General features: G+C 35.8%; 1 protein-coding gene across 1 annotated transcript; it reads left to right on the top strand.

Annotated features, from left to right (window-relative positions):
• The first annotated feature begins 418 nt into the window (after positions 1–418).
• On the top strand, positions 419–5,693 carry Ccdc179 (coiled-coil domain containing 179). The gene is made up of 4 exons (XM_013019545.1): positions 419–463; positions 2,627–2,671; positions 4,275–4,379; positions 5,673–5,693. Exons 1-4 carry the CDS (start codon positions 419–421, stop codon positions 5,691–5,693), a joined length of 216 nt encoding a protein of 71 aa, XP_012874999.1.
• Positions 5,694–12,001: the final 6,308 nt, after the last annotated feature.

Here is a 12,001-nt window from a genome sequence, read left to right as displayed (position 1 = left end):
TCTTGAAGCTCACCCTGGCACCACCTTAAATCTTCACCTTTCAAATGAAAAACACTCACATCCCTCCCCCCCACCATGTTCCATATATCTCTATTTGTTTCCGTGTTATCTCCCTCCAGGAGCCTCCTCTGAGGCCTCACAGCACAGACCTCCCCTTGCCAACAAACCTTTCCTGTCTCTTTAGGTCCAGCAAGAGAGATAGGATATAAGGACTGATAATAAGGGAGTGTACATAATCCTAAAACACTTGGATCAACTACGGGCTTTAGGTTCCTGGCCTTGAGACTGAAGAAATGGGTGGGGCTCACGCTGTAAGAATAAGAGAATTATGATGTTACAGGGTGGGGCCTGGCTTGAAAGCTTAGAGGGGCCCAGGTGGCTGGCAGTGGGCCCCGAGGGCCTCTTCAGGCTCTACAGGATGTGTCTACGTTTCAGGGATGACGATCCGACCCAAGTCTACCCTGTGAGTTCTTAATACTGTTTAAGAGACCTGCGCTCCATATTTTGCCCTCCAGGCCTAGTTGGCCAATCCCACATCCATTATTGCTGCTGGACACATCCTGGAGGGGGCGCGCAGCACTAGATTTACTAGGGGTCAAGCGAGTTTGTCCTAGTCAAAGACATTGACCTGTGCTAGAGTGTGGTGTTGGAATTACAGATGTGGGGCGGTGGGGGTGGGGGGGAGGGAGGAAGGTTAGTGTTGTCAAGAGTGAGATGCAGAGATTACTTTGGAGGTTAAAAACCTGCATGAAAATGAGGAGGGGGTGTTATTTAAGAGTCAGTTTGAACCGGGCTCCGGTACGCTCACGCCTGTAATCCTAGCTACTCAGGAGGCTGAGATCTGAGGATAGCGGTTCAAAGCCAGCCCAGGCAGGAAAGTCTGTGAGACTCTTATCTCCAATAAAAACCACTAGAAAACCGGAAGTAGTGCTGTGGCTCAAGCGGTAGAGCTCTGGCCTTGAGCTGAAGAGTGCAGGGACAGCGCCCAGGCCCAGAGTTAGAGTCAGTTTGAAACTTAAAGGAAAGAGGGGAACATAGTAAATGAACAACCAAGCTCCTTTTCCTCTATCACCTCCAATACCTCAGGTTATTCAGGCTTTAGAAGCTAGATTCGATCCATGATACCCATGCTGAAAGCACCCTGGTACCACTAATGACATACCAACAATTGTGAATTTTACCAAGGACATTGCTCTGCTGGGCAGACTCATACTGTAATCCTAAGTACTCAGGAGGCTGAGATCTGAGGATCATGGTTTGAAGCCAGCCTGGAGAGGAAAACACTAACTATATATATGTTTTTATTGTAAAAATACTGTAAGAGGGGTTACAGTTACATAAGTAAGATAATGAGTACATTTCCTATTGAGCATTGTTACCTCCTCATTTGATTTTCCCCTACCATCCCTTCCCTCCTGCCTCCCCAATCCACCCCCCAGGAGTAAAGTTCATTTTCAAAATAGTGTCTTGTATATTTCATTGTTACAATAGGTCAGCCTGTATCCTTATTTCAGCATTTTAGTATTTCTCTTCCCCTCTCCAAATTAGAAAAATGTATATACAAGATTCAGGGCACCAGAATCAAATACCATGAAAACAGGGGTTATACCACAGGGGAAGAACATACAAAAGAAATTTTAAAAATCACATAGTACATCATAAATACATTTAAGAAATAGTAAGAAAGAAAAAACCACTTGTGTCCCTATCTTGGGGTTCATTTCGCTTAATATCATCTTATAAGGTCAAATGTACATAGTTTTTTACCTTTAATGTTTTATTTCCAAGAAACCACCACAAGACTAGCATTGGTTCTGTGGCTTTCGTAGTAGAGCACTAGACTTTAGCAAAAACAAATCTCAGGAACAGTATGAAGGCCCTGAGTTCAAGCCCCAGAAATGGCACACACACACACACACACACACACACACACACAAAATAAATCTTATTCTCTCTCTCCTGTAAAATCTTTTATAACTGAGTCTTTTTCCTCATAATATTGTTTCCATCTTCTTTTTATTTAACATTGGCTTCTTATTATTTTGCCTTTGTAGCTGATATTCATAATCCTGTATTTATCAATAAAATTAATTAAGCTAAGTGCTGGTGGCTCACTCTTGTAATCCTAGCTACCAAGGAAGTTGCAAACTGAGGGTTAGTGCTTCAAATCTAGTCTCAGAAGGGAAGTATTTGAGACTCCTATCTCCAATTAACCACCAAAAAGCCAGAAGCAGAACTATGGCCCAAGTAGTAGAGCACCAGCCTTGAGTAAAATAGGTAAGAGACAATGCCCAGGCCCTGAGTTCAAGCAAGCCTTTATATCAGAATAGAAATATATATACATTTACACACATATATATATCAGATTAGAAATATATCAGAATAGAAATATATATACATTTACATACATATATATCAGATTAGAAATATATATACATTTACATACATATATATGTATGTACATATGTATGTAAATGTATATATTTCTATTCTGATATACATATTCTATTCTAATATACATATATGTACATATATGTATATGCATATAGGTTTTCTGTTCTAGTACTGCTTTCTCTTGACTTGTATGTGTAGTCATGTGTATGTTTTAATTTCACCTGTTATGCAGGAAGGTCCAAGAATCCATCACCCTTCAGATGTCACTACCAGGCAGGCAAGTAATGCTTAAATACATTCTGGCTCTTTTGTCAATGTGACTTTTTTTTAGCTTATGTTTTTATGAGTGGTGATCCCTACCATTATATAAGCAGGTGTTCTACCACTTGAAACATGCCTGTAGTCCAGGATTGTTCTTAACTAGATACTTTTGCAATATCTTTATTGGGACCCTTGTCAATCTTGTGACTACCATGGGAATTTGCTTTAAATAGGGTATACTGAATATCTTATTTGTAGTTTTTAAATATAGCCTAATATATTTATAAAAATGTGACCATGCATAATTTGTAAGAAGTTGTAATAAAATATATCCCCAACTTAAGAGTGAATATATGATGAATCCTTGTGAGATCTCTGCATTTTATCTCCCTGCATCTCTCCTACAGACAACTTCTATATTGATTTTATTTCACCACTCTATTCTTTTGAGTTTTTTCTCAGATATTTGCTATTATAATGATATTATTGCACTTTCGCTTTACTTTGAATTTGACTGATGTAATCTCATACCTAATTCAGCATACTATTTAACTTCTTTTCAACATTGTGTCCTAAGATTATTACATATTACTCTTATGGACTTGTGTTCCTTTATTTTCATTGCTGTTTAATATTTCAAGTGGAACAGGTTCATTAATTCTTTTGTTTTGGAGACAGGGTATTACCTTGTTTTGATTTCAAGAGAAGGGATACTATCAGCATTCTATTACATCTCATTTTTCATAAACAAGAGGCTTAACTCACCATTTAGGAGGGGAATGACTGGGTCATGGGGTAAATGAACATTTCATGTGTTTTAAAGCAATACCGCATTCATTATTAATGAAGTTGTACTAATTTATATGCATAATGGCAGTTAACACAAGAGTTGTCATTATTCATCTTCACTCTCCTCTAAGCATTCTAGCTAATGTGCCATACAATGTCAACACAGAAATCTGAGTGGGAAATGTAGCATGTAAGAATAAGAACTATATTTTCTTATTTCTATAAAGAAATTGTGTCCCATGTCTTTAATGCACATTACGTTTACAATAAAATTAAACAGACATATCCTGGGACTAAAAATGTGTGCAGTGGTGATGCAGAACTCAAGAACAAATGTTCTCTAGGTGCTGGTGGTTCACGCCTGTAATCCTAGCTATTCAGAAGTTTAAGATCTGAGGATTGTGGTTCAAAGCCAGCCCAGGCAGAAAAGTCTGTGAAAACCTTATCTCCAACAAACCACCAAAACACTGGAAGGGGAGCTGTGGCTCAAGTGGTACTACAGTGCTAGCCTTTCTTGAGGTGAAGAGCTTAGGTACAGCGCCCAGGCCCAGAGTGCAAGCCCCACAATAGACAAAAAAATAAAATAAAAATACTGATCAAGAATAAATGTTCTCCTTTAAAAAAAAAAGCTTGATGAGGTGCAATTGTGTTTATCTGCAGGTATGAGCCATATAGTTGAAAGAAATGTTTGTTTCTCATTTCTCTCAATTATAGACATCGTATCTATATATGATACCTTACAATGTCTCTTAACTATATACATCATACAAACAGTATGTTACTTTTATGTTAGAAAGGGTATGACTTGGTTTAATTCTCTGTTCCTGAAGTCCATAGAGAAACGTATTCAGTATATGCAAAACCTCAAGAAAGAAAAGAGGAAATTAAACAAACGCTTTGCAAGGCCCACCCCTCTGCCAGAACCAGGACTCCATGTAAGTAAACAGCTGTCACCAAAACTAACAGATTGTAGAAGGCTAGCGTCCTTTTTTAATTCATCTGCTACTCTTTTATTTCCCCATTTTCTGTGGAAAAAAATTATTATTTAAGTTCTGGGGAAAGTATCTGAAAATTCTCATGATCAACTTCTCATTCTTCAAATCTTTTTTTTTAATTTTTTTTTGCATTTGTCCACTAGTGGTAATATGGCTTGATAAAAGTTTGATCTTTGAAACTGTCTTGTTTTGGATTCCAGTTCTTGTTTTTCCATGTTAGCTGTCTAGCAAGGCCATTCACTTAAATCTTTGGGTTCTATTATTTCGAAAATAAATTACATAATCTCCTGGAAAAGGTTTAATTAGTCTAGGTCTTCATACTTGAAAAATCAGAAAACTAAATAGACCAGTTATAACTTATTCCATCTTGCTATTTCACTTGACAAGGATTTGAAGGTTCTAGCACTCAATTTACTATATTGTACATGAGTATTGTGGTTTGCATGTAGCATGAAATTATATTTCTTGTAGACAAACATAAACCCTATGCTTTGATTTAAAATCCTTCAGGTACTTGAGGAGAAGAACTACTTTCTCCCAATTTCAGACTTTTCTTCAGAGTTAAAAATCCAGTTAACTTACCTACTCCTCTTTCAGCCTGTTTATAAACCCTGCTTCTGTCTAGCAATCTGCAGAATCATTGCTGTATTTCATGAAGAAAGTTATTTTATCAGCCTTACTAAAGTATAATTTGCATCTAACAAAATGTTCATGTTTTAAACACATGCTATTTTGCTTCAATATAAATGCATTCAATAAACATTATGACAACTAAGATTATGTTCATATGCATCACTAATCAAATTTTCTTATGTTCTAATTTATGTGTATGTGGGGTATATGTGTGTATGTATGTGTGTGGCTGGTCTTGGGCTTGAATTTAGGAACTGAGCTCTGTTCCTGGGCTTTTTTACTCAAGGCTAATGCTCTACCACTTGAGCCATGGATCTACGGTCAGCTTTTGGATAGCTAACTGGAGATGATTCCCATGAATTTTCCTGCCTGGCTGCCTTTGAACCACAGTCAGATCTGCTCCTGAGTAGCTAGGATTACATGCATGACCCTAGCACTTGGCTCTATTTTTTGTTTAAATCAGTACCTTTTAAAATAGTAATAGTAAAATAGTAACATAGAAAAGTTCCCTCTTTTTCCTGCTACTGGTTCTTTATTAGTGTCATCTTGTGTTGCTCTGATATAGTTGTCGCAATTGATGAACTATTATTTCCTTTAAAGGTCACAGATTGTTTGTATTGAAGTTTAACTTTGTTTCATACATTTCTATGGGTTTTGACAAATACATGCAGGTGTTTATTCTTCCCTATAGCATCATATACAGCAGTTTCACTGCACTAGAAATCTTCTCTCCACATGCCATTCATCATTTTGATTTCCTTCCTTCGCACTCTGGCAGTGACCTTTTCCACATAGTCATATAGTAGAAATAATACAGGATGTGCCTTTCAAACTTGCTTCTTTTTACTTAACAATATGATTCAGCCTCCTTTATTTAAGCTAGCTTGATTAAACTAGTTCATTATATCACTGAAAAATAATCTACTTGATGGTTGTGACATATTTATTTATATATTTTGGAACATATTGTTTGCATCCAATTTGGGTCAATCCTAAATGAAACTCCTATGCAAATTCATATGTTGGCCTGTTAATATTATAAGTTTTCAGTTCATTTAAATGAATATCTAGGGTACAATAAAATAAAATTTATATATATATATATATATATATATATATGGCATGCTATGGTTATGACGATGGTTTGTTCTATGAAAAAGAAACTGCTAAACTTTTCAAAGTATTATTCTGCATGGACACAGCAACAATTGAGAACTCCTGATCATTCAAATTCTCAGCAACATTTGGTGGTATCAAAGTACTACATATTAGCCATTCCCATTAATATGTAGGGATATCACATTTTAGTTTTAATTTCAGTTCTCTGATAACCTGCTATTGAACACCTTTTTATATATTTATCTTCCTTGTGTATAATTTCTTTGTTAAGGCCTAGTTTTTAATTCAGTTGTTTAAGTCTTGTTTTTTAATTCTTAGGATATCTTTTTTTTTTGGGGGGGGGGGCCTGAACTCTGGGCCTGGGTGCCGTCCCTTAGCTCTTCAGCTCAAGGCTAGCACTCTACCATTGAGCCATAGCGCCACTTCCGGCTTTTTTCATTTTGCTTATGTGGTGCTAAGGAATCGAACCCAGGGCCTCAGGCATGCAAGGCAAGCGCTCTACCACTGAGCCATCTTCCCAGCCCTCTTAGGATATCTTAATAGTTCTTTATCTGAAATATGTTCTATAAATATTTTCTCCCAGATGGTGACTTTCGTTTACTTCTTTTCTTTTATTTTTTTCTGCCAGTTCTGAAGCTTGAACTCAAGATGTGAATGCTGTACCTGATCTGTATTCTTACTAGTGTTCTACCACTTGAGCCACAGCTCCACTTTTGGCTTTTTGTGGTTAATTGGACAAAAGAGTCTCACACAGGTCTTTCTGTTCCAGTTAGCTTCAGACCCAGTCCTTGGATCTCAGCCTCTGAGTAGCTAGGATTTCAGGTGTGAGCACCAATACCCAACTTTGTTTAGCTTCTTTTCCCAGTTTTCCTAGTATAAAACCTTTTAATTTTTGTGAAGTTCAACTTTCATGAATTATGATCTCAGTTATTCCTCTGAAAACTTATTTCCAACTCTGTTTACAGTGAATTTTTCCTGTATTATTTTCTACAAGTTTCACTGTTTGGTATTTTACATTTAGGTCTGTGATCTGTTTTGAGTTGTTAGTGAAAACTACAAGATCAGTGTCTTTTTTTGTTTAAGATGTCAAGACTTAGTAATTTTGTTGGAAATATTTCTCTATTGCAATACCTCTGTAGTATCTAAGATCAAGAACTTATTTTTTCTTTTATAGTATTAACCATTCTCTCTGAATAATTAAGTTTACCGTAACTTCAAGAGTTATCAGTGTTCTACCAACTATTCTACTTCTTTTCCTTTACTGTATAAAACCCATTATTTGCTGATATCAATCAATAACTTTCTGAGATTTTTATTGGGATTATATATATATTGTGATTATATATATATTGGGTCTGAAGACTACTCTGGAAAGAATAGACATCTTAACAATATTGCCTTCAAAAGATTAATGTATCATTTTCCCATTTGGTTCATCTTTAATTTTTTATATCAGATTTGTGACTTTCTTCACCCAGATATTATATATTGTTAGTTATGTATCTCAGTATTTCAATGTTAAACTTAAATCCTGCAATTTTAATGTAATTGCTTTTTTATTTCCAGGAGTTTTATTATTAGTGTCGTTGATGGCAATAATGATGATAACTTTTCCTACATAATCATATTATCTGTAAAGATTAATGTTCATTTTTTCCATTCCAATGTGAATATCTTTACTTTTTGTGTTTTATTGCATTATCCAGGATTTCCAGCACAGTGTTGGGTACACATCTCAGGGATGTGAAATTCTTTGTTTCCAATCTTAGCTGAAAAACCTGTGTTTATACCATTAAGGAAAATGTTAGGTATAGATTTTCAGATGTTCTTCATTAAGCTGAGAATACTCTCTAGATGAAAACTTCATTGAGAATTACCACAAATGGAGGTTAAGTTTTGTTAAAGGATCATTTGGCATCTATGAACAACATATTATTTTCTATATGATACATTACAATAATTGACAGTTGTTGAACCACCCTTACATACTTGTAATAAATCACAGGTTGCTTTGTACAGTACTTCTTTTTTTTTTTTTTTTTGTCAGTCGTGGGGCCTGAACTCTGGGCCTGGGCACTGTCCCTCAGCTCTTCAGCTCAAGGCTAGCACTCTACCACTTGAGCCACACACCACTTCTGGCTTTTTCTGCTTATGTGGTGCTGAGGAATCGAACCCAGGGTCTCATGCATACAAGGCAAGCACTCTACCACTGAGCCACCTTCCCAGGCCTGTACAGTACTTCTTATACATTTAGAACAGTTAATGGTAATGGGAGTTAGTAGTTTATTATTTATTATCTTTCCTTGGTCTGACTATGATAATAAAGACCCTACAGAGAATTAGGGTTTTTTTTGCTATTGTTGTTTTTATTATTGTTGTTGTTCCAAAGTAATTGTAGATATTGATAAAATTTTCATAGTAAATGTCTGATAAAATTTAATAATGTAATCATCTGCATCTAATGCTTTGTGTTTTGGGAAAATTATTAATTATAGATTGAATTTCATGCAGAGACAGTGTCCTAATAAGATTTCCTTGCTCTTGTGTGGTACATTTTATCTTTCCAATAATTAGTTTCATCTACATTATTAAGTTTATGGGCATAGAAATTTTTTTGGTATGATTTTTTTTTTGGTACTGAGGATTGAATCCAGAACATTGCACTTCTTAGGCAAGCACTTTGCCACCAAGCTATATCCCAGCCACCATAGAATTATTTATACTATTTACCATCTTTTATGTCTTCTGAATAAGTAATGGTGAACTTTTATTTCTGATGTTAATAATTCACTATTTTTTATTTATTCTGGTCAGAGTTTTATCAATTTTATTGGCATTTTTTCAAGAACCAGGTTTTGGTTTCATTGATTTTTCCTCATTATTTTTTTCTCATTTTATGCCTTTTGCAAGCTATTTCCTTAGAAAAACCATCACTACCAATACCATCTCCTCATGTTTTATCCCTTTAGTTTGATATCTGACTTCAACAAAGTAAAATAACAATAAATTTCAGTGTTTGGGGATGTAAACAAACTTGATGTTGAGATATCAACAGAAATATAAAAAAATGAAAAAATATTTTAATTTTGTGTGTTGAGTTATATATAACATAGTATATTCATGATTTTAAGATCAGGAAATAATAATTATATGTATTCATGGATATTAAAATTAAATTTTGTTTTATCTCTTATTTTATGTATTTATATTGTTTAATTCACTCTGAGTTATATGAATCTAATTTTTCTGGAAAAAAAGCCTCACAAATGTGTAGAATGTTTCCTCAATTACAAAATACAGGACTTGAAAAAGAAAATCCTTATGACCCTCTGTTCAGAAATGACCTAGGCCTCTTTCCAAACTGATACCTTAGGTTTCTAGAAATTCTTCATGCTTGCAGGATTTGGTAACGGATTCATGGAGGATTGTTTTATATCCAATCTGACTCCACAAATAAGTTTTTTAAAACAATAATATTTATATCTGGCTTCTGTCTGACTATGAACATACTTTTAGAATTAGATTCCAGGCTACTGATGGTTGTTAGATGCAATATTGTTTGTATGAAATAATTTTATTTTAAGGAACTTGTGAGATTACATATAGTTTGCATAAGCTTTTCTTATAATTGAATTTCTTTTTCTTTGTGTGTTTTCATTTTGTCTAGTGGACATCTTAAGAAACCAGGAAAAGAAAATCATGTTCCAGACCAAAATCTGTGAATTTTCAACATCAAGCACAGCGTATCATGATTTGATTTCATTTGAAAGATAAAGGCAGCCCCAGGCCATTGCACCAAAATAAACATGCATTTAACATCCAAAGGGCCAGTTTAATTTTTATCACCTAATATAAATCACTACTGTTTATCTTCTGTGGTAGATTTGAGATGACTTTCTTTTCAATAAGAATTGAGCATAGGCTTTTGGAAATAACAAGCTCTCTCACTTCTACTGATCAATAATCTTATATACATGACACAAGGTACAGAAAACTAAGGGAATCACAGCAACAGCAGGGCAAAGGTTGAACCAATGCAACATTGACATTCACTTAACACTATGTTGGATATGAACCTTACAACTTTGGGGGGAGGGGAATAGGGACGGGTAAGAGGGAGAAAATGAGGATTGGGGTAACTGTTTAAAAACAAATATGCTCTTATCTTATGTAACTTTAACCCCCGCCTATCACCTGTTCAGTAAAGATGAAGAAAACAATGAGCTTATGATACATTTGTACATTTAAATTTGACTTATTTACATATTGAAATGTATGCTTAATAACAGAAATAGACTAAAGATATAAAGATATATTCTTCATTTATAATTACAGTACTATCTATAATTATAGTCCTCTGGCCTTGTGTGTCAAGATCCAGAGCTCTTAATGGTTGAACATCTGTTCAACCTGTGAAAGCTCAGTGGCCAGTGCTCAGTCTCTTGTCTTGCCCCTTGACTTCTCTACATTTTTACAATCCCTGGGTTTCTCCACTGCCTCTATTCCCTATGTCTTCCACCAGCTGTTTTCTGGATCTCTTCAGTTATCAGTCCTGTAAGGGTTTGCTGCTATTACTGCCATTGTTGCTGCTGCTGTTTCTGCTAATCTACTGTCTTCATGTTACCAGCACAGTCTGCTCTGTTTATGATAAGGATTGAAATCAGGCAAAGAAAATACAAGGAAATTTTAATTGGACCTAAGTTACACCAAGGCTGGTAGCAGGAGGCTGGTTATTTAGCCAGGAGGGAATGCCTTGCCTGGTATGCAAATAGAGTGATTGCCACTCAGCATTCACACTGCACAACTTCTAGTGTCACCAATTACATGAGTACTTGTAAAGACCAAAATCAAAGACTTTGCCTGGAGCTAATAATCACAAGCCTGCTCCTGTGTCACAGCAGAAAATGCTGTGAAAATAGCTCCAAAGTGAGTAAGAGGTATCCAGAAACAACTTGAAGTTTTTTCGAAAGCAAAAGGTACTCCTTCAAACTGGAGGGAAGATACATTTAAAAAAAAAATCAGCAAATAAAGGCAAAGTAAATTTATCATGAGCAGATCTGGAGGAGGAAGATCTACAAGTAAAGAATGGCATTGCTGCTGGTCATCCAGGGCTCACACCTGGAACCCCAACTACTCAGGAGGCTGAAATCAGATCTTGGTTGAAAGTCATCAGGGGCAGGAAAGTCTGTGAACTTCTCACTAAACTACCAAAAAAGCCAGAAAGAGAATTGTGGCTAGAGCGCTAGACTTGAGCAAAAGAAGCTCAAGGACAGTGCCCAGGCCCTAAGTTTAAGATATGTGTAAAACTATGTAGATATAAAGCAGATATATGTAAAATAGCGAGTAGTTCTGGAAATAGTTATACATATAAACGTATTTTTCATTCTTTTTGTCTTAATTTCTTTTAGGCAAAATTAATGTAGCGTGGAATTAAAGCATAATATCTGAGTGCGGAAAGGCAGTGTAGTTACTGAAAGGTTCTTACATTTTATATGAAACTATACCAACAATCTACTTAAAAAATGCCTTTAAAATAGGCAAAAGGATTTCAACATGCCAATTTATGAATCCAATGCATTCTGATCAATGTCACAATAACTTTGTATTGTGAGCAGTTTCCCTGCTTCAAACTCTCAAGCAACCCGGTGTCTCAACGATATGTACCTATCTATTGTACTTAAATAGCCCGGGAGCCACGAGTTTTTGTACTTTGCCCCCAGCTCCACTGCGAAAGGCACACAGGGGGCCGTCATCAACTCGTAGCACCCGATCCATTTCGGCTTTTTAATTGCTCAGAGGCTCCAGTGCCA

Source organism: Dipodomys ordii, unplaced genomic scaffold, assembly GCF_000151885.1.
Source record: "Dipodomys ordii isolate 6190 unplaced genomic scaffold, Dord_2.0 Scaffold46, whole genome shotgun sequence".
NCBI lineage: Eukaryota > Metazoa > Chordata > Mammalia > Rodentia > Heteromyidae > Dipodomys > Dipodomys ordii.
The sequence above is the reverse complement of the archived record's forward strand: the minus strand, read 5'-3'. Positions and strand labels throughout refer to the sequence as shown.

Coding starts and splice junctions, on each gene's coding strand:
- Ccdc179 (XM_013019545.1), top strand. CDS start 419: ATGTGTCTACGTTTCAGGGATGACGATCCGACCCAAGTCTACCCT. Junction 2,672..4,274: donor CAGATGTCACTACCAGGCAG/GCAAGTAATGCT, acceptor CTGTTCCTGAAG/TCCATAGAGAAACGTATTCA. Junction 4,380..5,672: donor TGCCAGAACCAGGACTCCAT/GTAAGTAAACAG, acceptor TTTCCTTTAAAG/GTCACAGATTGTTTGTATTG.